At 37.2% G+C, this 23,351-nt stretch overlaps 2 protein-coding genes and 1 long non-coding RNA gene across 5 annotated transcripts; 1 reads left to right on the plus strand and 2 right to left on the minus strand.

Annotated features, from left to right (window-relative positions):
* Nucleotides 778-9,481, plus strand: LOC18774609 (protein ROS1). 2 transcript variants are annotated; one of them, XM_020565021.1, is made up of 22 exons: nucleotides 778-928; nucleotides 1,099-1,281; nucleotides 1,381-1,865; nucleotides 2,409-3,653; nucleotides 3,808-3,948; nucleotides 4,062-4,439; nucleotides 4,528-4,618; nucleotides 4,710-5,526; nucleotides 5,621-5,700; nucleotides 5,805-5,889; nucleotides 5,972-6,063; nucleotides 6,139-6,207; nucleotides 6,306-6,342; nucleotides 6,433-6,515; nucleotides 6,709-7,122; nucleotides 7,402-7,438; nucleotides 7,521-7,578; nucleotides 7,751-7,893; nucleotides 7,998-8,063; nucleotides 8,187-8,301; nucleotides 8,528-8,566; nucleotides 9,095-9,481. In XM_020565021.1, exons 2-22 carry the CDS (start codon nucleotides 1,127-1,129, stop codon nucleotides 9,208-9,210), a joined length of 4,746 nt encoding a protein of 1,581 aa, XP_020420610.1. In that variant the 5' UTR covers nucleotides 778-928; nucleotides 1,099-1,126; the 3' UTR covers nucleotides 9,211-9,481. The 2 variants fall into 2 exon arrangements, with proteins under 2 accessions (XP_020420610.1, XP_020420609.1); XM_020565020.1 differs by having other exon boundaries at nucleotides 1,099-1,865.
* On the minus strand, nucleotides 13,007-13,802 carry LOC18775258. Of its 2 annotated transcripts, none has more exons than XR_002272227.1 (3): nucleotides 13,485-13,787; nucleotides 13,225-13,304; nucleotides 13,007-13,112 (listed from the first exon to the last, which is right to left on the minus strand). It is a non-coding gene; the product is annotated as an uncharacterized LOC18775258 (long non-coding RNA). The 2 variants fall into 2 exon arrangements; XR_002272228.1 differs by having other exon boundaries at nucleotides 13,009-13,115; nucleotides 13,485-13,802.
* On the minus strand, nucleotides 20,241-22,454 carry LOC18774516 (arogenate dehydratase/prephenate dehydratase 6, chloroplastic). The gene has a single exon (XM_007205164.2). The coding sequence runs from the start codon at nucleotides 21,992-21,994 to the stop codon at nucleotides 20,693-20,695; it is 1,302 nt and encodes a 433-aa protein (XP_007205226.1). The 5' UTR covers nucleotides 21,995-22,454; the 3' UTR covers nucleotides 20,241-20,692.

The raw sequence follows: 23,351 nt of genomic DNA on the forward strand, positions 1-23,351 counted from the left end.
TTTACGTCTATCGTTTTAAGGAGCACGAATTATAAGAGAGCTTTTTCGTTTTACGGCATTACCATACCTCTGGAAATTAAACTCTTCTATATCCATTATTCTCTATTTTTTTTTCTTTTTTGATTGGTATTAATAATCACACATATCTTTTAAATAAAAATTGAAATAAAATCCATTGGATAGGAGTGTGAATCCAGTTCTAAGTGTGATGCACGACATCAGGTACCGTACTGGGATAATGTAACACCATGTACACTGACAGTCTAGTGTTATAAGTTTACTTTAATTATTGTAGGATGTGAGACTGAAGTTGTATGATAAGTTTGCAAAAATTATTACAGGTGTATTAATATTAGGTCTTGGGACAAATATGGGCTTAGAAAAAGTGACTAGAGTATGTGTGCTCTCTACTCTTTATCCGAGTTCGAATGTCTCTCCCCATAATTTAGATTAATTTAGAATAGAATGTCGCTTCTATAAAATAAAAAAAAAAAATAAGTATTGAGTCAACAATTTAGGGATAAAAGTGTTCTTTTTTATTTTATATTTTAATACAAGCGATATAAAAAGGGATAATTTGAACACGGGACCTCAGGCATAGGGTTAATTGTTTACTCAAAATAAATAAATAAATGCTCCTATTGAGTTACAAACTCCCCATTTTAGGGATTAGAGTTTAGATACTTACCTTAATATATATCCGATGTTAATTTAATTAACAAATTCCCGTTTGCTTGTGTCTCAGGTTTCAAATTCCTTCGTTACTTCTTTTGCCAACCAAATACGCTAATAACAAGAGTTTCATTCCCGAATGAACTCTACTTTACTGTTATTTTTATTCAAAATTATTCAAACAAAACCCATACACTCAAAGATTACAGCAGATTTTTCGGGGCGTTCCTCTAAACTGAACGGAACCTTCTATCAGGTAAACTCTTCAAAACTCTCCTTCCTTCAGATTTCAGAGTCCATAGTCCATAGTCCATAGTCCATGCATGGCTGAAGCAATTGACAATTTTTGTGCTTGATTTTATGTTGTTAATTTATAATGGAATTTGTCTGTTGATTTGTGTTCTACTTGGTTGATTGATTTCTCAGTTGTTTGGGCAACTTTGGTGGGTTTGTTATGGACGAACTAAAAGTGTACCAAAGGAGGGAGGAGCATGCTTCCAGAGGCAATGTCATGGAAGAAAAACAAGTTCAGAAACAGAATTTTTTGTTCCCACCCACGCCTGTAAAGCCCATTACACGAAGATCACAAAAAACCAATGCTAGAAGAAGGTTGAAGAAAAATTTGAGCCACAATAGTTTATTGATCACTGATTCCCAGTTGGACCTGGAGGATTCTAATGGGGTTTCTTTGTTTTCTGCTGCACCAAGTTTTTCAGAGGAAGACAAGGGATTGAGTAACCCAATTGCAGCTTTGCCCACAAAGGAAAAGGTACATAATTGCAGTGGAATTACAGACACAAATTTGGGTTATGTTGACTTTTTTGATTTGAATAAGATTGTGTTAGAGTCTGATGACACAAATTATGCTTATATGGACTCTGAGAAAACAAGCAAAGGTTTTCTGGAAGCAGAATTGGCAGTAGAACACGTTGCAAAGAATGATAATGAAGTTTTGACAATGTGTGAGGAACAGCTCTTGCAAGGGAGCAGTGTAACTTCTCCAACACCTCAGTCATCTCCCAGCGCAACAAATAGGAGCTCCTTTGACATGATGAGCACTTGTTTCTCTCAAGTTGTGCAATCTCATATTGATGCAGAAAAGCCAAAGGAGCCAATTGGAGATATGTTGCCTAGGGTAGAGCTGTGGCTTGGTCCTGCTGCCATCCCAGATTCCATGTCACAATGCAAGTCCGGTAAGGATTCTCTTGAAGTGGATTTATTTTATTTCATTTAAGCAGATTTTAATGGTTGATTTTTCTTGATTGTTCTCGACTGTGTGGTGGATCTCTTGAATTGGATTTATTTGTTTTCAAAATCTAGAGATTTTCTTGAAAGAGTAGGTCTTCTCCCTTCAAGAATACTTAATAAAAAAATGAACAATTGGGTTGTGTTTATTAAGCTCTTAAGACTCCAATTTTGAGGAAGGATGGAAAAAGAGGAGAAAAACAAAGGAGAGGATCCTCTTCGTTCATCTAATTCTGCTTGTGGATTGAAAATTTGTCTATTCAGCCAAAAAGAAAATCAATTGAGGAATAGAATTTATAATGTTAACATGAATTTTACAAGCCCACCTTACTGATTTTGGCACCACTTGTGGGTATTGGAATGCATTCATTTAACCTGTATCGGAGTAATATCTATTACGGTTTCAGATGTTATCACATTCTTATATACTTTCACTTCTTACTGATAGTACTGGTAGCTTTCATATTCTGAGATAGGTTATTTGACTGCAGATGATCAACAAAATCAGAAAAATGTTAAGCGAGAGAATCATACAAAGAATGACGATTGCAAGTTCAATGCTGCAAACTGTATTGGTGGCTCAGCATTGCCTAGCACTTCAAGCCTATCAGGGAAAAAGAATAACTTGAAAAGAAGACCAGAGGGTGGAAAAGATTTGAACAAAAGGCCACAGAAGAGACGAAAGAAGAGAGGATATAGGCCGAGAGTGGTTGGTGTTGGAAAGCCTAGAAGGACTCTGGAGCCTAAGACACCACAGAAAGCAACACCAAAACCAAAGACACCAAAGCCTAATCGAATGCCTGCTTCTTCCAAGAAAAATATGTCAGTAAAGAAGTCTTCAAGCAACCTCAAAAACTTGGTACCCATAGAAGTCTTTGTGGATAAAGTTGACCTTTCTGTATCAGACAGAGCTACTCTAAACATTGACCTTCAACATCAATCAAATGATGTAAGTGCCATCATATTAGCCACCCCTCCTCAAAAAGCTAGAATTGGTCGCCAAAAAGCTAAGGATAGCTCCCTTGATTCAGAAGGCAGCGGCTATTTTGCAGCAGTTGATGAAGCAGAGAAGTTGGGGGGAAACTGCATCAACCAGAATGATTGGCAGTACAACGCATTTCAAGTTGACCAAACAACTTTCCTAGTAAATCAATGCCTCAACTCTAGCAGAAAACTTGGTCTGAATTTTCCTCAGATATGCAGGAAACGAAGGATGAGGAGGAGGAGATGGAAAGTAGACAGGTGGTCAGTATTAGCAAGTAAGTTTCATGAGAATGCAAGCCATGTTACCCCGACAGGTACTAACAAGAAATCAGTCCCGAAAAAGAGTCAAAAAGAAGTGTTCAATATGGTTGGCTACAAAAACCATGGAAGGCTGCGATACCAAACAACAGAAATCATAGATTTAACTGATGGACTGCAGTCACTAATTAAGACAAAGAAAAAGAGATCAAAGGGGCGTACTGTGGTGAACTTTGCTGGTCTAACTGCAACTCCAATTTGCAACCAGTTGCCCAGAGCGCTTCTCAGAGAAAGAGTTGGTGAAAGGCAAGAAACTGAGACTTTTCAGAGGCTGGATGCTAATAAAGCCGTGTTATTTGCAAATAAAAATGGAGGAGCGGTGATAGATAAATGGACTGCCATGGGACATTCCCTTGTCAATTTAGAGCTTCACAAAGGTGAAAGAGAAAGAAATCCATCGGAGCATGAGGGTCCTTGCTTCACCAACTTAAGACGTAATTATGTTTGGCATAAAGCTCTTTCTTTTTCCTTTTTCTTTTCTCTGCTTTTTTTCTTTCCTTTTTTATTTTAATTTTTAAAGCAGAAGATCTCACTTCAAATTCAGGTATTATTTACTTCAGGAAGCTTACAACTTTCACTTATTTGCAGAACATGAATGCAAAGAAGGGGCAGCAGAAGAGAGGTTGACTAAGATGGTACCCTCCCTTCTTAATTTAGAGTTTCGTAATGATAAAACTGACAGAAGCCTACTGCAAAATGAGACAATGCAGCTGACTGACAAATCAATAGGTACTTGTTAGAGATTATTTTTCGTTTCTAGAAGCATATGCTACAGAAGTAAATTCAAGAAGCACAATGCACTTTAATGCATTTTTAAAGCTTCTATTTTGCATTCCATGCAGATTCACTGGAAGACAGTTTCAGTCCACTTGTACAGAAATGTCCATATGTGAGCCATAGAGGTAACCATGACCAAGATGCACATGTTGCAAGGAACGACCAGAGAATACTAGTTCCTTTTCAAGGACAACGAGATCAGGGTACAAATAGTCCTCATGGTCAGCTTGGGATGTTAGCTGCATACAAGGGAAAGAACAACAAAAGGCTTGCAGAGCTTTCTGACACAGAATATGAACTAGCTTTGACATGGAAGGTTCAAATGAAAGACAAGGTTAATGAGGATCAAAGGAAAGAAGGTGATGAGGATTGGTGGAGGAATGAAAGAGAAGTCTTTCATGGACGGATTAATCTACTTATATCTCGGATGCACATAATCCAGGGTACAAGCCCAGCTAATACTTGTTGAAAATATTACAGAGAATTATATGCAAATTTCCTAACCTAACAGTAAAATTATTTTCTGAGCAGGAAATAGGAAATTTTCACCTTGGAAAGGTTCTGTGGTGGACTCAGTAGTTGGGGTTTTCCTAACTCAGAATGTGTCAGATCATCTTTCAAGGTAACTTCACATTTGATAAACTAGAATTTGTCAAAGATTTTTCTGTTGGAGGTTCATAATGAGACTTTTAACTTCATATTCTCTTCTACAGCTCTGCCTTCATGTCACTTGCCGCCAGATTCCCCTGTCAGTCTACTTCCAACAAAACAGACGGTAAAGACATAAACATGGTAGGCAACCAAGAATCGATTGGGAGTAGCATTGTTTCTATCATGCCAGTATCTGATGAGGAGTTGCTCACATGTGAAGCTGCAGAGTGTGGAATTAAGGAGTCAAGCTCTGACAAATCTAATGACTTTGAAGGGGCGTCAAGGTCTCGGTGTGATTCCTACAAGCCTCCAGAGGTTTCCCAAATCCATTTCAATGAAAAGGTAGATCATGTGGAAATCTTGGAAGACAGTTTAGTGTCCTATAATCCCCAAGTTCAGCAGAAACTTTCAACAGAAGTTGGTTTTCATGCATCAGAAGGGATGTCTAGTCTGCCACCAGAATGTAGCTCACCAACGAAGGATGAGATGGCTGCACTCTATTATGTCAATATGCCACTTGATAAGCCTGAGAGCACAACTGATACTAATATGATCCAAAATCCGAAACTTTGCTCGCAGCCACCTAATGATGCCAACAGCTTCAACCAGACAGAACAGAAGGGAAACAAACTGCAACAGTCAGACATGAAATCTGGCGAGACAAAGAAAGCTACTCGAAGAGGAAAAAAAGAGAAGGCTATAATGCAGGCCAAAACTGATTGGGAGTTTTGCAGAACGATCTTTGGTACCAGTGGAGATAGAAATAGAAATCACATGGACTCGGTAGACTGGGAGGCAGTTAGACACGCAGAAGTTGGTGAGATTGCTCATGCTATCCAAGTGCGTGGCCAACAAAATATAATTGCTGAACGAGTCAAGGTAAATCAAATTATTCCTCTTCCAAAATAGGATTGTATAGTTTATTTTATTTTTGAACAACTTTGGAAGTTACCTATTTTACTCGCTGTTGCAGAAGTTCCTTAACCAAGTATATCAAGACCATAAACAAATAGACCTTGAGTGGTTGAGAAATGCACCACCTGCGCTAGTGACGTAAGCATACATTAACAATACAAGCATGCTAAAATCTTTCTGTTAGTTCATTCGAGTTATATGTATTTGTCAAAGTTTGATCATTCACCCGTCTGTAATTGTAGGAAATACTTGAGAGACATTAAGGGTCTTGGCTTGAAAAGTGTGGAGTGCGTGCGGCTTTTGACACTCCAGCATGTAGCTTTCCCGGTATGATTTTAATGGGCATATTGTTTAGGTGGATGTAATTTGTAAATGTTTTATTCAAAAATGTATTCTTTTCTTGTAATAGGTGGACGTAAACGTTGGCCGGATAGCGATTCGTCTAGGATGGGTTCCTCTTCAACCATTACCTGAATCGCTTCAGATACATCTATTAAAAGAGTAAGTAAGTACAAAATATATTAACAAGACATATCACTTGTATTTCCAATGACATTATAAATTTTCTATGTGTAGGATGCCTGTGTTCGATTCAGTTCAGCAGTATCTTTGGCCTCGACTAGAAACCTTGGATCCGTTAACATTGTAATCCCAAAATTTTCCCTTTAAGATTATTTTTATCTTGTGAAATCACCTATAATAAATTAAGAATTGTACTCATTTTAGTATATTATTTTCAACAGGTATGAACTGCATTATCAGATGATAACCTTTGGAAAGGTATATCTCTTCAGAGCATATATTTGCAAAAATGTGTCCTCAAAATTGGTTAGACGAAAATTCTAAATTTGTATTTTAATATTTATGCAGGTTTATTGCACAAAGAAAAATCCAAATTGCAATTCTTGTCCGATGAGGGGAGAGTGCAGACACTATGCTAGTGCATTTGCCAGGTTTTCCTCAAATTTGAAAATGATATCACAACACATGATGAGATTCAGGATATCACTTCACTAAGCATTTGAAAATGGAAATTTGGATGTTGCATCACAAACTATGGAAACTAAGAAACATAATGAGGCACTACTTGTAAGTTGTAACTCTTAATCTCACTAGGTATGATATGTATCTACATGTTTGATGCAGTGCAAGGCTTGCCTTACCAGGGACGGGAAAGAAGGCGAGGCAAACAAAGAAAGATAGTTCTACTGCTACTCCGATTGTGGGTTTTGAGGCACTCAATTCAATATCGCTATCCTTTCTTGAGGCCAACCGTGAATCAGAATACCAAACCAAAAGTTGTGAACCTATCATTGAGGAACCATCATCACCACAACCTGAACCTGCAGAACTACCAGACATTGAAGATCTTTGTCGCAGTGACCCTAACTACATTACAACAATTAAAATGAGAGATGGAATTTGCTCAGAAAATTTAAAGCCATTCATGGGTGTGTTTCGAGAAAATCATATGCCAACAGAATTAGTTGCTTCACAAACTGCTCACATCCCAGCTCCCAAGCTGAAGCTTGTTGACCGTTTAAGGACAAAACACTTAGTGTAAGTTGGGTTTGGTTATCCAATAAACCTTGATCTGTTTTATATTTTACTTTATGATAATTATATTCCTGCGAGCATACAGGTATTAAAATAATAAATGATTTTTTTTTAAATTGATCCTATCTCATTTTTTTTAATTGGGAATGGTTGGTTGGTTTGCAGAGAAAAATAGTTCCAAAAGATAGAGGAATAAATTAAAGCATTTTTCATAAATGGTATTCTATGATTATTTGATGGCCCCTTACCATTACATTGTAACTAATTTTAATTATCATGCAGCTATGTAGTTCCAGACCATCATCCTCTATTGGCAGGGGTAAGTCAGTTACTCTTTTCCTGTTCAAAGAACTTTCATCTGCATAGTTGTCTATTAACTTCTGAAAATATGAACGTCGCAGTTTGAGACAAGAGAGCACGATGATCCAAGCCCATACCTTCTTGCTATATGGACATCAGGTACAAACTTACTTCCAGAAAACATATTCTACAATTGTAAAGTGTTCAGAAAGATTCATGTTTTCGATAGTAAAAGGACTATGATGTCTAAGATGAGAGTTTCCCAACTTGAAAATATGGTACAATCTTTGAATATGTGCTAATCAATTATTTGTGGAAATGTCAACGTCAGATCAAATTTCAAATTCATCTCAATCACCTCAGAAAAAATGCAATTCCCAGGAGTCTGGAGAGCTGTATAATGGTGAGATGACATGCTTTTCACACCGCCGTCTTCCAGAACAAGCTTCTGATACAATTCATGGCACAATTTTGGTGAGTAACAGTCGGGATCTACGAGCACTTGTGCACACTATTACAGTTTCAACTTGCGATAAGTACTTTAGCCAATTATGTAAAAGGACTAACACATGAAACAGATACCGTGTCGAACAGCAACCAGGGGGAGCTTTCCACTCAATGGGACATACTTTCAAGTTAATGAGGTGAGCTTACTCAAAATTTCTCCAATGATTCATATTCTGTCTGTCAGCATATAAAATTATCAATAGTGTTTTAGATCAAGCTACTGTGCTAAAGCACATATACTATATAACATCCTTTTGCAGGTATTTGCTGACCATGAATCCAGCGTACGCCCGATTAACGTTCCTAGATCTTGGATATGGAGACTAGATAGGCGAATTGCATACTTTGGAACCTCAACAAGTACAATTCTCAAAGGTGAATAATCCATACACTAGATGAGTTGTATGTATTATATGTAGAGTGATTCTCTCATGCAAGACAGTTTGGCATGCTATTTTGCTAGATTGTGATGTCTGAGCGTGCAATGCGATCTCTGCATTGTCCACAATTGAGATTGACAATGCCAAACTCTCTGAAAAGAGAGTGTCACTCACACTATAAAGAGTCAAACAAATGTCTCAAATATTTCTTCTTATTGCAGGCATAGAAACAGCGGAAGTTAGGGGATGCTTTTGGGCAGGTTTGTAATTCCCAGTCCTGCAGCTTCTTATTGATAGCTTGTTGTAATACTGAAAGAGCATCCAACCCTTTGTAATTCATAAACAAGGTCAAAACACAATTAGTTATATTAATAGGGCAAAACTCATTCTTAACAAATTTTTCGAACAAAAAAACAGAACCATCTTTTAATTAGAGCCTTAACAAATCTTATAAATAAAAACCCTTTGTTTGCCCCTTTACTGCTATGTAAGTATCATTTTTATTGTTTTCCAACATCAATTTGGTATGAGGACGAATCCATAATATGTCATAGAGGAAGTGATGACTATTAAGATAAGTTCTACACAACAAGGTTGGGAAACAAGATCTGAAAATAAAATGCAAGAAATAATTAAAAAGATTCCTGGGTGCAAACTGTGAAATAAAAGCACTCATTTATCAAGGAAATTTGTAAAGAAAGAAAACAAAAACTACAAGCTTATAGCCATCCATGATATCATATGAAATTTAACAATCTTACTGGTTAATGATTTTTTTTTGCTTTCAGGTTTTATGGGCGTGAGAGCATTTGACCGCAAAACACGCACCCCTGAAGAGCTCTCAAAACTGTTCCACGTTTCAACAGCCAAGGCTGGAGGAAAGAAAAACAAAAAAGAGGACTAGTAATGAGTAGGAGGAGATGATGTTGCAGACACAAGCTGAAATAGCATGCTTAAAAATGTTGCAGTTCTGTAAATAGGTACACCTTATAATTCTCTAGCATAACATGAGAGTCAAACCTGGATGCTAAAATGTGACTCCAGTACAGTGGAATCTTATTTTTCTTACTTAAATCCTTATCAACAGTTCTATTTGAAGCCTCCAATAAGAAAGAAAGAGAGGTAATATTTATAGATTTCACATTCAGAAGAAACCCTTTTGGTTATAGATTTCACCATCCCTGCTTTTGGTCAATTTGAGCTTGTAAATTTGTCTAGTCGGTCCTCAAATAAGGAAAGTTTTCAGCTGGTTTCAAGTATTGATAGAAGACATCATATATTAATAGAGTAGAGGGAGGGCAAGACATTAAAAAAATTAAGATTTGAAGCTTAGATGCATATTACCTGATGAAAACTGTCTTTTTTCCTGTCTTTTTTTTTTCCCTCTAATGAAGCATTTCTGCCCCAATCAATTTGGACCCTCTTGTTATTTTGGCAATTGTTAGTCGTCTTGTTAGGTAATACTTAAATTTTAGTTGATGGAACTCAAAATCACCTTATAACCCTTGACTTTTACTGGACGATTTTGTTTAGAGGAAGAAAGGATATGGTTCCTTTGGTGCCTCTTGATTGGTTCTGTTAAGTTGATGAAGCTATAAAGATGTGGTCAATGCAGAAAGAGCATCCAAATGACTCAATTTGAGTGGCATAATTTGTTTGTTTGTTTTTTTTTTTTTTGAGAATCTCGACGGTACGAGGGAAATTTTATTAATCATCAAAATGAAAATGGGGGACTTAAAACCTTACCCCAATTTGAGTGGCACAGTTAAAAGCTAAAGTTTGAGGGAAAAAAATAAAAATCTCCCTGTCATCATGTTTCAATGATGGAATAAAAGTTTGTAATTTTTATGGCTGTTGGAGCATGTAGAGGATATGTGATGCTAAGTAATTATAACCTAATAAATATGGTAAACTTTCTCTCAGTTCAATGAAAAGTATGATAAATATAAGTTTAAAGATGCTTTCTAAAAGCTTCTATGGTATAGAGAAATATCAGAGCTTTTTAGTTAGAAAAATATGTTTCTCAATTTGAAGAATTTTGAAAGCACCATGTCTGGTGGACAACCAGGAAGTCACTACCCCTCCTCTGATAAAGGCAGATTATATGGCTCTTCTGTAATTATAAATTAGATAAAGCAAAGGGGAAAGGCACCGAAGAAGATGACCAATTTAGCAACAGTGCTAAAACATGCATTAAGATTCAGTTTGATGGCTTTGAAGCTTGCATGCACTATACTCGGTTGGCCACAGCTTTTTGATGGAATGCATGTAAATTAAAGGGATCCTGCATATTATATAGTAATGCAAACCATCGGCTCTTGTAAAAAGTTAAGTGTATGAATGTAAAGTAAGGAAACAAAAGCAAACCAACCAGTCAGACTCCAATGAATTAAAGTGGTTTTGAGTTTCCATACACAAGATAAATTATCAAAGCTTAAGAGGTCTAATTAGAGTTTGTAACCATTTCAAATCCTAAATTTGGTAGACCTATGGTAAGGGGCTTGAATTATAATTCAAGTGGTTAAAAGCATTTATCTATGTACCCAAGGTTCTAAGTTCGATTCCTCCCTCCTCCAATTTCGCTTGCATCAAAAAATAAAATAAAAAATTGGTACACCTGTGAGAATGCACCAAAATAAATTAGTGCAGAAGAGAAAAACAGAGAAGGTGGCTGACCAAAGAGTGGAGCCTTCATTGCGGATTTGGTATCTGCATAGTAATTAAGGTATATTCTGTGTTCTTGTGGTACCTTTCTACCCAAAAATATAGTAAATATGGAGAGAAGCAATACATTGAAAAATTAAAAGAAAAGAATGGCGGTGGTGATGATTTCATTGGCTTCATCACAAATATATAAATAATCCATCCCAAAAGCACATGGCTCGTAAAGAGCACATGTGCTTATTATATTGTTATTTTGAAATTATTATAGTGAATTATAATACATACATTATGCTTTATTATTACAATAGATACGTTCCCTTGAAATTTTCACTTGGTGGATATGCCTTGAAGGATTAAATTTAACTTTCAAGAGATTCCTTCTTTGTAGTAGCTGAATCCATGAATGTTGCCTTCTTAAATTTCAGAGAGACGGATTAGCGGTCTACTATCAGTAACATCGATATTGTTCAACTCATTATAAATTCAGGTTAGGTTTTTCAACTTTTCAATATGGGACAAATACTCTCAACACTCCTCCGCACATGTGGCGAACTTTCAAGCCTAATACGTGAACACCGTATATTGAGTAAGGGATAGAGGTAAACATTTAAGCCCTCACATACTGGATAAGAATAAATGCCCAATTTAGGCCCAGTTAATCAACCTGCTATGATATCATGTTAAATTCAAATAGACGGGTCAGCAGCCTCACTACTAGCAATATTGATATTGTCCCCAATTTAACTATCTACAAAAGACCTCGGTGATATTAGTAGTGGAACCATTCATTATATCTTATATTTTATTTATTCAAGTTTTCGATGTGAGACTTATATTCTTCAACAGCCCTATTTAGTATTTATGCAAGTTTCATATGACTACATGCAAAAGCTGTTCTTCCTATGAGAAAAAATCATAATTGGTGAATTCATGATTGTTTAATGGAATATGCTACTGATGAATGGCAAACTCGCTAACAATGTTGATATTGTAGGAAGGGCACCTAGGTTCAAAACCCTCAAACCTCCATTCCTCTTTTTTTCTGTCGTTGGAATCCGATAAAATAAGAATGCACGCAAGAAAGAGTGTTAGTTTGAAACTTGATATAGATTGTTGGCTTCTTTGACCACTTAAGAATTTAGAGTCCAATAATTTCTCTGAGTCCAACAATTCAGGCTGTGAGGAGAGCTATCTTAAGTTACCTATCACTTCCCATTTCTCTTCAAGAAGAAGAACAGAGAACATATATCAGTATTGGATTCCAAACAACTTATAATATTATTACTGTTGAAGTAAAAGAACTGGGAAGATGTACACTTTCCTTATAATATTCTGTAGTTTCTCATTAGCGGAAAACTTTACAAGCAGATATATTAAGATGAGCAGTTTCCTTCTGTAAGCATAGCATTAAGTGCCACCAAAGTAGCTACTAAAAACAAGAACAGTTCAGAATTAAAAGCTTTGTCTTCATAGTGCCTGCCTGCACGTGAGCTTTTGGACTACAAGTCAAAATTTGGTTGACTTCCCAACTGTTTTGAAAGATCCATGCTACTGGAAACCAGTCAATGGATATCTGTTATGTTATCTGCGTATAAATTTACTAAGTCCAACTTCCTATCTGTTTTTAATTAATTGGAAAGCTTTAATCAATGCCCTACCCCAAAATCACCTACCCTAGATTGTTTTGCTTGGCTTTTAATTTTTCCACCTATATAGTTTTAGAAGTTGTGCAGATTCTGTTTAGCTAAGTTGGCTAGCGTTGATGTGCTTCCCACCCTGCACTCGAGTTCAAATCCCTCTTCTCGTAGTTTAGATTAGATTAAAGTAGAATATTGTTAGTATAAATAAAATAAAAGGTCTTACAAGTTGTAGCTGCTTCTGGTAGTAATATTTTATTAAGAACATCAAATGATGATAAGCTAAAACTAATTTAGGTTTAACTTGTAAACAAAGTCATCATAATTAAGAGAACATACATATATAAACATTCATATTATCTACTAATTAGATGTAACAGTTACATTATGAAGAGTATCAAGGCTTCTGGTGCTGGGTGTAGATGTAGTCCAAGTGAGCTTCAGCCATTATCCTTCTGTTTAAACAGTCCTCATCTCCATCAGTGCAATCTTCCACCCCAATTAACTGCTATAATATCCCAAAAGCAACAAAAAAACAAAGAGTATAAGATCTATAACTTGATGACTAGTTAGGTTTAATTAACAAAAAAAGAAAATAAAAGAAATTTAAAATATACATTCATTAGTTCACTGCCTTCCAACTCTACAAGTGAACCCCCATCAGTGATTGCATTGAGCTCTACCTGATCCTCTTGTCCTGCAAAGACACCAAGGTTTTAGTTCATAATTATAGCTAAGAGAAAGAAGAAGCCAAGGCTAATTTGTTTTTCTTTTAATTTCTGGTTTGGGGAGGGAAAATTTTAACTCATGAGACCTCATCTTCATCAAACAAAGCAACAGCTAGTTGATTGTCAATGCACAATCGTTTAGGATTTACCTTCTTTGTTGCCTAGTAGACGAGCTGATATCATTGTTGACGAAGAAATGATGAAGAAAATGCATAGGACAATAGCTCCTGAGGTAAAGCTTTGCTTCATGGTTTCAGCTTCAAAATGAGAGAGAGAGAGAGAGAGAGAGAGAGAGAGAGAGAGAGAGAGAGAGAGAGAGAGAGGAGCTGAGAGAGTTGGAACTTGAGATGCGAGAAGGAAGCAGATGAGGGACATAAATACATGCAAAAAGAAAACAAAAAGCCACTGATCAGCCCCTGTAAGTCACATGAATGAGAAACTTTTGTGTGGAACTGGGATAACATTATTTTGCTATTTTCAATCAATTAAAGTATGTCACGCGTAATAACTTTTTCATTTAATATACCATAATTAATTGAAAATAGCAAAATATACCATAATTAATTAAAAATAGCAAAACAATGTTAGCGTTTGATGCTAATTTTTCTGCACATTGAAGGTCTCTCTAAGTAAGGCAGTCTCAATACCTCATATCAGAGGCTAGGGCCAATCACCACCATCCTCTTATTATATACTATACACTCCATGCCTGTTGTGACAACACCACTACTAGATATGAGAGAAAGAGAGAGCCTTGGTCATTGTCTGCCATAGTGGTCCAAAAGAGTCCAAATTGTTATATGGTGGTTGACAGTGTCAACAAGTCAACCTTTCGGACAGGTTGACAGCTGCTGCCCATCATTTTCTCTGCTATATATGGTGATACGTGGCATCAATCTTGTTGTTGTCCTCTGCTTAATCTATGAAATGACATCATGCTTCAAATTGCTCCACATCACATGTATATTCAATTGAGTGGCCTCATCACTCAGACCATATTCCTACTTAGTTTTTGTGCTGTTTAATCCGAGCCCTCTATGTCACACAGACTGAGCATGTATTTTGAAATGTGTACCAGCGCACGATTCTATGTCACACAGACAGAGCATATATTTTGAAGTGTTTTTTAGGTATATGGTAAGACTATTAGTTATCAATTTGTTTCACCGACGAGGATTTACGTCATTGATGAGATAAAATTAATTCTTGCTTAAACGTATAGGTTAAATTTATAGTCGAACATTATAATCTGTCTAGTAATATAAGTATGATGAGGAAACAGTATCTATTAAACAAATCTGGGTAAGATAGATGCATGTGGATATTTTTAAGCATTCGGTCATTACAGGGGTAATGTCTTTTGGCAATAGTGGAGGGCACACCATGTTTAGGGTTTGCAGATGTGTCTGTCTCTTCTTAAAAAGAATGGTTATAATAAATTGAAGAGGAGATTATGCTTCTCTCTTTTTGGAAGATTTGAATCTATCATTTCTTGCTGAAGCATTAAACAATTAGCCAAGGGAAGGCCATTATTGGAGTTTTGAGATGGAGTTTTGAAAGATTATGTCCGCTAGTCCCAGACAAGTGTGATTGGAAAACATTATCATGATCTAACTCATGAACTGATGGAAATGCTTTTGACCATGTTTATGTGACAATGGCATTGGAAACTGATCATTCTGTTCTTCATGATATCATACAACCCACACTAGGGAGAAAAAAAAACCCATTTCTGAAAGTAAAACATAGTTGGAAAAGCCATTTTATCGTCGAAAAAGCAGTTTTTCCAAAGACAATAGACTGTTGGACTCCATTATAAATGCTTTCATTCCAAAGAATAGAGTTTTGTTGTTGGAAATAGTGTTTCTTGTGAGAGCATTTGGGGCCCCTAAAAAAAAGTTTGTCGCAAATAACTATTTTGTTGAAGTGCCATCAATGGGTTGTGTGCCATAATATCATGTGTATATGTATTAGCAATGTGATCCTATAAAACCCTAAAAACAGAGTATGACAATCAATTGCAAAGCTTCACAGTTGAAGTTGTTAATTGAGTTGGTCAGAGAAGAAAAAGAAAGTTGCTACTCATAGGCCCATAGGCATGATATGACCTGCCAAGTTATTTGCTTGAACGTTTTTTACAAGATAGGATCAGCTTGCTATACAAGCATTCAACCTAAAAAGCATCTAGTTGTTAGAAAATTGACCAAACAATATAATAAAGTTGATATCTCCCTCTTAGCAGCCTCTCAATCTGCAGATTAAGAGAAAAACATAAAGTAACAAATAATTAAGGAATATTCGATACTAGAGTTCTGATATCATGTTAGAAAATCATAAAAAATAATATGATGATGTATGTCGACCTAACATAACATTATGTGCTCAAAATTCATCTTTAAGTACTCATCCCACTTAAATTTAACTTCCTTTTCAAGTTTTTGGCCTTGAAGATAAATGAACCGAAATTATAAAAGCCTACATATGCTCAATTATATATACGAATCATTGCTTCCTCTTTTTTTCCAAGAACTTTTTCGAGGCCAGCAGCTTTCACTTTCTTATAAGTTAGACATCTTCAGTAAGATTCTATTGCTGTACCATGTTTCTTTGTGAAGGAGAGTCATGTTTTGTCAATTACCAGTGCCTTTCAACTTTTAAAATTTTCAATTTTCAAGTCAGAAAGAAAGGAAAAAAGAAAAAAGAAAACCTTTCTCCTGTGAGAGGTGTCTATTTTAAAAGGTATAAGTAGTGGAAAGTACGTGTGGAAGTAGCCCCCAGGTCACCAGCATAAGCTGGTCTTTGTTGTTCTGCTTTCTGCTGTTGACATCGACTAGCACGAGCATAAGGCATATGCACTGAGTTGTCTATGTTCATCAAAGTCAGGAACTCCAATGTCTGATATCTGTTATAATTATCTTTAGAAACATGGAGGAAATGCATGGAATTGTGAAATCAAATGCATTCTTGGAGAGAGCTTTGGCAGGGAAAACTGTAAACTATAACTCTGCTTTGATTTATTTAACATTTTTCTTGCAAGACAGAATAACATGTCATGCAATGGCTTATCTTTAAGTTTCTCTCCTTGGGGAATTTTATTTTATTTTTCCTTGGCCTATTCCAACATATTTGCAGTTGGTGCAGTAGGGTTTTGGATGCCAAACTCTGTTGACTAATCTTTCTAAGATTAACTAATAAGTCGAGGGATTATACAAGGGATTTGTAACTCAAGTGGTTAAGAGCACTTACTCTTGCACCTGAGGTCCTATGTTCAATTTCTACCAACCCAATATCGTTTGTATAAAAACAAAAACAAAAAAAGGTGAGGGATTATCCGACCACTATTCTGTTGTGGGAAAAGTTACATATGCATGCTACTTCCATATTGATTAATTTGTCTCATTAATTTTTAATTAATTTATAACCTTATAGCTTAGTAATTAATCTCAAGGTATGTGAATGTGAAAAAAAAAAAACAACAAATCAAAAAAACAAAACATTATGGCCGGTTTTTATGTTGGCAAGCCTTTTTTTTTTTTTTGGTTCTCCCCTTATGTTGCTAAGATAATTTGTTTGGCTCTCTTAAAACAAAGAGGTCTAGTCTAATGAAAAATGTCATTGATTTGCAAACCATTGGTTTCAGATTCAAACCCCAATGACATCTTAGCAGTGTGTATGAGAAAACATCTCCCCTTTATAACTTTGGCCAAAAAGAAAAACACTATTGTTTTAGGCTTTTAAGGGTTTTAGTCCAATTCGAGTGCTGGGCTGTTGGAAACAGAAAGAGGCTTAAGCTTCGTTTCTATGTCATCTAATTTGGGTTGGGCTGAGCATAAGACAGCCTATCGGCAGTGCTAATTGGGCTTACAATTTAGTATCAACATATTTTATATTTTTCTCCAGAATTTTTCTTTTCGAACTTTTAGTAATACTAATTAGCTTTTTTTCTTTTTTTTTGGTTGCCAAAGTTAGGAAGGAAAGGAGGGGTTTTGGCACACAAACACAATCAAAGTGCCACGAGAGTTTGAACCTATGATCATTGGTCTATAAGTTGAAGCCATTTTTGTTTGGGCTAGATCCTGTTGGCATACTAATTCGATATTAATATAATGATATTTCTCTTTGTAGTGTCAAAAGCGGTTTCAAGGTCGATTCCCTGCCTTAGTGATAATATTCTATATATAGAAGAAAGTATCTAGCATATAAAAATAAGATTATTTGAGCTTGATTCCAAAAATGGTTTTTGGACAAAAATGTATTTTAGCAAATTTTTTCTGAGACCCACATGAATTGAGTAGCTGTAATGATGAATAGTCAATTTGGAATATCCTTCCAACATAGCAGGCATGTCCCCGGATTGGTACAGTCTCTCTCATATTGTTGATACAATATACTGTTTACAAATGACACCTCCATTTACAATTTACTTAAGCACATGTATACACACATAATGACTAATCTAAAAAAAATTACAACTAATTAGATTTCCCTTAATTTTAAAAAATTCGTATGATTTTAAAAGATTCTTATAATAAACAATCCATCATGGTTAAACATTTCCTAATTAATAAATCATAGCATAGGTTTAAAATATTTTGTACTTTTATATTTTAAAAAATGTTTAATAATCATACACAATTTGAATTTTCTGAATTACACGCGTCAGTATACTAGTAGAAAACAATGCAAACACCAAGAAGAAAAGAAAAAGGATTTCTTGGTTTATTATTTGTGCAATAAACCCAATCACGACTCAATCTAGCTTTTAGGTTGGTGGCGTATATGAATAGTGTCCATATGTGCAGCCACCACCATCACCATGTGTGATGCTTCTACACCAACTCAATTTTTAGACCTACCAAAAATGCATGACTTTGCATAAAATGCGCAAGTGCAATGTGCTTGTGGTTGGTAAAGGGCACAAAATTTTCAATGTAGACCAAGCATTACCAATCAACTAAGAAAAATAACTCAATTTTGGCCTTTTAAACACATTTTGGTTTACCATTCTCTTAGTCTTAAGAATATAGCATTGCGTAGTGTTCGAACCCTCCTCGAGCAGTACTCAAACTCCTCTAATCGTGTTCTATTTAATGATTTTCAGTTGATCGAAAAAATTGCAAGACGAAAACTATGTAGATTATATACAATTGTTTGATATTAGTGAGACATTTCACTAAACATACCAATTGGGAACATACAACTCTGCACACAACCGGTTGTAGGGAAGAATTTTTTTTTGAAATAGGGAATTTAAGTTTGAAAACAATTGTTGGTTCTAATATGGCCCCAACAACAACATGGCACTAAATGAAGAAAGGAAATGTCGACGAACGTCAGGGAGAGGTGGGGAGGGCGTCATAGTGAAGTGAAGTTGCTATCAACCACTTGTTAGCAAGCAAAGCTGCCAAAGCACAAATTGCACAATGCTCCACCTACCACACACAACATCATGCCCCTCCTTTCCCCACCAAACCCTCTTTTTCAACCCCTCTTATATTTCTTTTTCTAAACGCTCGCTCATTATTTTATCCTAATTATCATCCCCACGTCATCTAATTTTATTCTAAATTACCGTTTTTAACATTTGATTATTGTTCTATTTACTTGGACGAATAATGACACTTGTATAATTTTGGTCATAAATGGATCATTTAGGGTCTACAAAGCTTTCTTTTCAAGTTTTTAAGATACGAATTTAATACCTAAGTAATCGTTTGTGCATGAACTTGTATGAATGATTGAAATGTATTGATTGAAATAAATCATACCATGAGAGATTTACATATCAATCAATGACAATTAATTTCCCACGTGCGTGTCGCATACATCATTCTTCCTTAAAATAAAAGAAGTTGCTTCAAGTAAAGTAAGTTCGTATTTGAAAGAGTAATGAAAGTTTGAAACCTTAGATTGATGGTGTTCAAACTCATTGGGTTGGTGGGTGTAGAAGCAAGAAGAAAGATAAGTGCAAGAATGCAAAGTTTATTGTATATTTATGTGGTTTGGACTTGACTTATTCTCAATAGCTTGAAATCAAAACTTAGACTTACGTACCTCACTCGGTTTTGGTTGGTGAAAACAAGCCTGAATAAGCTTCTGAACAACCCAAGCACGAGCTTCTCCAAACATTCTCATCCATTCGCAAACTACCTCGTTGCTTCAATCTATGTTCACCTAGCCACTAAGGGAGAACCATGATTAGATTATAAAAATATTGGGAAAAACATAAAGCTATATATAAAAAATAAAAATAAAAATTTAGTGTAAATTATTGTATGTTCTTGTTGCAATAAGACCAGGTCTCTCCCTCTCTCCCACTTATTTTCTACGTTGGCCAAGAGTGTATTGTTTTAAGATTTAGATTTTAGTGTTTAGATTACAGTATAAAATTTAAAGTTGAAGAGTATAAAAAATTTCATTCGTAACGTCGAGAGTTTCTTTTGAAACAACACAAAAAATGTAAATAGACACATGTATTGCGTAAATGCAGATATTTGATATGGGAAGATTTTGAATTTAGCATATGTCATCCAAGTGAATCTTTCAAGCCCTTGCAAATGGTTTGTCCAGTTAAACCGCAAAAAATAAAAGAGAAATATTTGATGAACAATTTTGCCCCAAGGGGCAAGAAAAGGTCTTCCCCACCACAAATTTCCTGGCAAGAGTTGTTCCCGTCAAGTGTCAAGGCTGATACATTTCTGTATAAATGTGATATGACAAGCAAACTAATGATTTCGTGTGAACAAAAAAAATAAAAAACAAAAAACATTTTAGAACAAGAAAAATGGGTGTTTTTGTGCCAACTTGGACAATGACATATTTCAACCAGGTTATTAAACCTAAGAATCAAGGAACTTTTGATTCCATTAGTGACTAATAAAGCACAACACTTTAGTCACTTCATAGGCATCGGCCACTAAAATATTCCATTAGTAACTTGGTAAACAAAGTTGATCAAAATCTAAGAAACCCATTATTTATAAAAATACAAAAAAAGTTCCTAGATGGGTTTCTTTAGAATTATCTTAAATATTATATATGAATATTGAGTCATTGAATGACAGATGGAGATTTTACAAGCTTACACGTAACACCCACAAATTTTTCAAATATATTTACGCAACAGCAAATTCCAAATTCTTTTTACTTGTTTGGGATGGGATGGAATGGACCGAACCATGGGCATGGATGTAGATTTAGATCCACCAAAATTAAAAATTAAAAATTAAAAAAAGAAAAGAAAAGGTAACAAAGTGAATGAGAGAGAAAACTCGAAATTATTCAAATTTTCTCCCGGGTCCTTGTTTTTTGCGGTAATAATTTACTATCGAGGGGCCTAATGAATCAAGCAATTCCACTAATCGCCCCTGGAAGGAGACCACGGAGTCATATCCATGGGGTAGCTTCCGAGGACTCTCAAGAAAGACGTGAATTCCTGAACCTCCGCCAACGCGTTCTGTGCCCTAACCTCCGCCATGGACGCTTCGAAGTCCACATAGAACAGGTACTCGAAATGCTTCGCCGTCCCTTCGTTCGAATCGCTCACCAGCCTGATCGGACGGTTCCGGTGCGGCCTCGACTCGATCTTCGTCAAGCTGATGTTCCTGAAGGCGAAGGCCGATAGGACCTTGAACAGTACGGAGGTCCCTTTGTCGTGAGCAAAGACGATGCTCGTCTTGAACGGCCGATCCGTGCGGGGAATGATTGGCTCCCGAGCCAGCATCACAAACCGAGTCACGTTGCTCGAGTCGTCCTGGATCCCAGTCTCCAGGATCTCCAGGCCGTACAGCTCGGCGGCGCGAGCCGAGGCAATCGCTCCGGTGTCGCGGAGGTTGTTGGCAGCGACGAACTCGGCGGCTCCAGCGGTGTCGTCGACGGCTTCGCGCGCGACGTTGAGGCCGAGTTTGGTCAGAGTCAACTCACACTGAGCCAGAGCTTGAGGATGCGAGATGACTCGGTTCAAGTACTCTTTTCTGACCCCTGGGAGGGCGAGGAGGCAGTGGTGGACCGGGAGCTGGACCTCGCCGACGATGTGGAGGCGGTGGCGGAGGAGAAGATCGTAATTTCGGTGAATTGAGCCGCCGAGGGAGTTCTCGACCGGCAAGACGGCTCGATCGGCGATCCAGAGCTCGACGGCTTGGAAGGCGACTTCGAACTGGTCGCAGGGGATGGCCTCGCATTTCGGGTAGGCTTTGCCGGCGGCGGCTTCGGAGTACGCGCCGGGGACGCCCTGGTAGGCCACGCGCAGCTGCGAGCCGTGCATCGGAGCCGGGGAGAGGTCGGTGATGGTGAGGGCCCGGGGAGGCGGAGGGGGAGAACAGGACTTGTCATCACCGGAGGAGGAGGAGGAGAGCTTCTCGATGGGGACTAGGTCGAGGTCAACGTTGGTCTTGTGGCCGTTGACCGAAGCGACGTGGTCAGCGGTTCCGGGTTTGTCGGGAGGTGGCTGGGGCTGCTGGGAGACGACGTTGCTGGCGAGAATGGCGCAGGAGCTCTGCCAGTCGGCGCGGCTGGAGCCGATGCCGTTGTGAAAGTGGACGGCGTCGGAACGGTAGGCGCATTTGACCACGGCGAGACGGTTCGGGGCGAGACGGGTGAGTCGGGTGGGGACGTTGCTAATTTTGAGATGATTAGAGGAGGGGGGAAGAAGGGCCTGCATTGTGCTTGTGTTGTGTTGTGTCGTGCGGGAGTGTTGGGGAGTTAGACTGAATTAAGAGAAAAAGAATGAGAAATTGGAAAATGTTTTGGTAGGTGGAAGAAAGCTTGGTGTTCTCTCTGGAAAAGGGAACGTCAAGCTGAGAAGAAAGGGAGGCTGGAGATGGGTTTTTATATTGAGAGAGAGAGAGAGGGAGGGAGGCAAATGGGAAATGGGAAATGGGAAATGGGAAATGATGATGAGGAGAGAGATAGGGAAGTAGAGTGGAAGAGTCTGTTGTTGTGAAGAGGAGGTGGTTTGGTCAAATCTCACACCTACCCTCGCTCACCTCACACCTCCCCTATTTCTGTGAGTATTTTTTATTATTATATGTATTTCTTTATTATTGTGAGAAGAAAAAAAGAAAACATCAAAGTTAAATAGGCAAACCAAAAAAATTATGGGTCCACACCGTTTCCCCGAAAAGCAACTGTTTCTCAAAAAAAATAAAATTATTTCTAAATTTGTTGTTTAAAGGTGCATTTTAAATGTGGGGCGCTCTACTTTGTAATAAGCAAAGCTAGGATTAACGTGAACTTGCTGATTTACTGCCTAGAGTGAGAAGGACTCTCCAAATTTGGGAAGGGAGATTCGAACTTGAATGTAAGGGGAGCTGGATCAACTAGTCTAATTCATATCTAAGTGATTTTTATTTTATTTTAGGGTAAACAAAGATGGTAGAATTTGTGGTGAATGGGGGAAGGGCATATATAATTATGGTAAGAGCCAATCTGGGATAGAACTGAAAGTGGAAAAGGGAATGCTGTAGGGGCAACCCCTTACCCATACCTTAATAGGAGGATAAATTAAAGGAAAAGAAAATCCAATTGCAATACAGTAATAAGTCTGTACCTGCCAGGATTACAGACTGTACCATTATGGACAGAAGCAAAAAACAACAATATGTAGGGTATGGTTCCAATTCCATTGGAAAAAAACCAGATTCGAAATTAACCACCGAAAGTAACTTATTTATTTATTTTATATATATTTTTTCGTTGCTGAAGAAAGGAAAACTGCCAACAGTACAAACAACTCTTAATTTATTTTATAACGTGGATAAAAGTGTCGGGGAATGAACAGCCAAACTGTTGTACTCTTAATATCACGCCCCCAATTTGCTAGCAAGTTCTCACAACTGCCACAGAAAAATTAATGGACGGCCACCAAACAAAAATATCAGGACTCAAATCTCCATAGTCGCTAAAGCTCACATCGAATCTTTGCGAACCTGAACGCTCGGGATTTTTCTGTCCAGGACATTCCTGCTTTGTTAAAGTATGAGTTTTGTTGATATTGTCGACAATCGATAACATGTTAG

The sequence above is a fragment of the Prunus persica genome, chromosome G6 (genome assembly GCF_000346465.2).
Source record: "Prunus persica cultivar Lovell chromosome G6, Prunus_persica_NCBIv2, whole genome shotgun sequence".
In the NCBI taxonomy this organism is placed as follows: Eukaryota; Viridiplantae; Streptophyta; class Magnoliopsida; order Rosales; family Rosaceae; genus Prunus; species Prunus persica.

What these genes read in the sequence shown, in the direction of transcription:
- LOC18774609 (XM_020565020.1), top strand. Translation starts at nt 1,127, where the DNA reads ATGGACGAACTAAAAGTGTACCAAAGGAGGGAGGAGCATGCTTCCAGA. An exon ending in TAATTGCTGAACGAGTCAAG is followed by an intron (nt 5,527 to 5,620) that starts GTAAATCAAATT and finishes TCGCTGTTGCAG; the next exon opens with AAGTTCCTTAACCAAGTATA. An exon ending in AACAAGTACAATTCTCAAAG is followed by an intron (nt 8,302 to 8,527) that starts GTGAATAATCCA and finishes TTCTTATTGCAG; the next exon opens with GCATAGAAACAGCGGAAGTT.
- LOC18774516 (XM_007205164.2), bottom strand. Translation starts at nt 21,994, where the DNA reads ATGCAGGCCCTTCTTCCCCCCTCCTCTAATCATCTCAAAATTAGCAAC.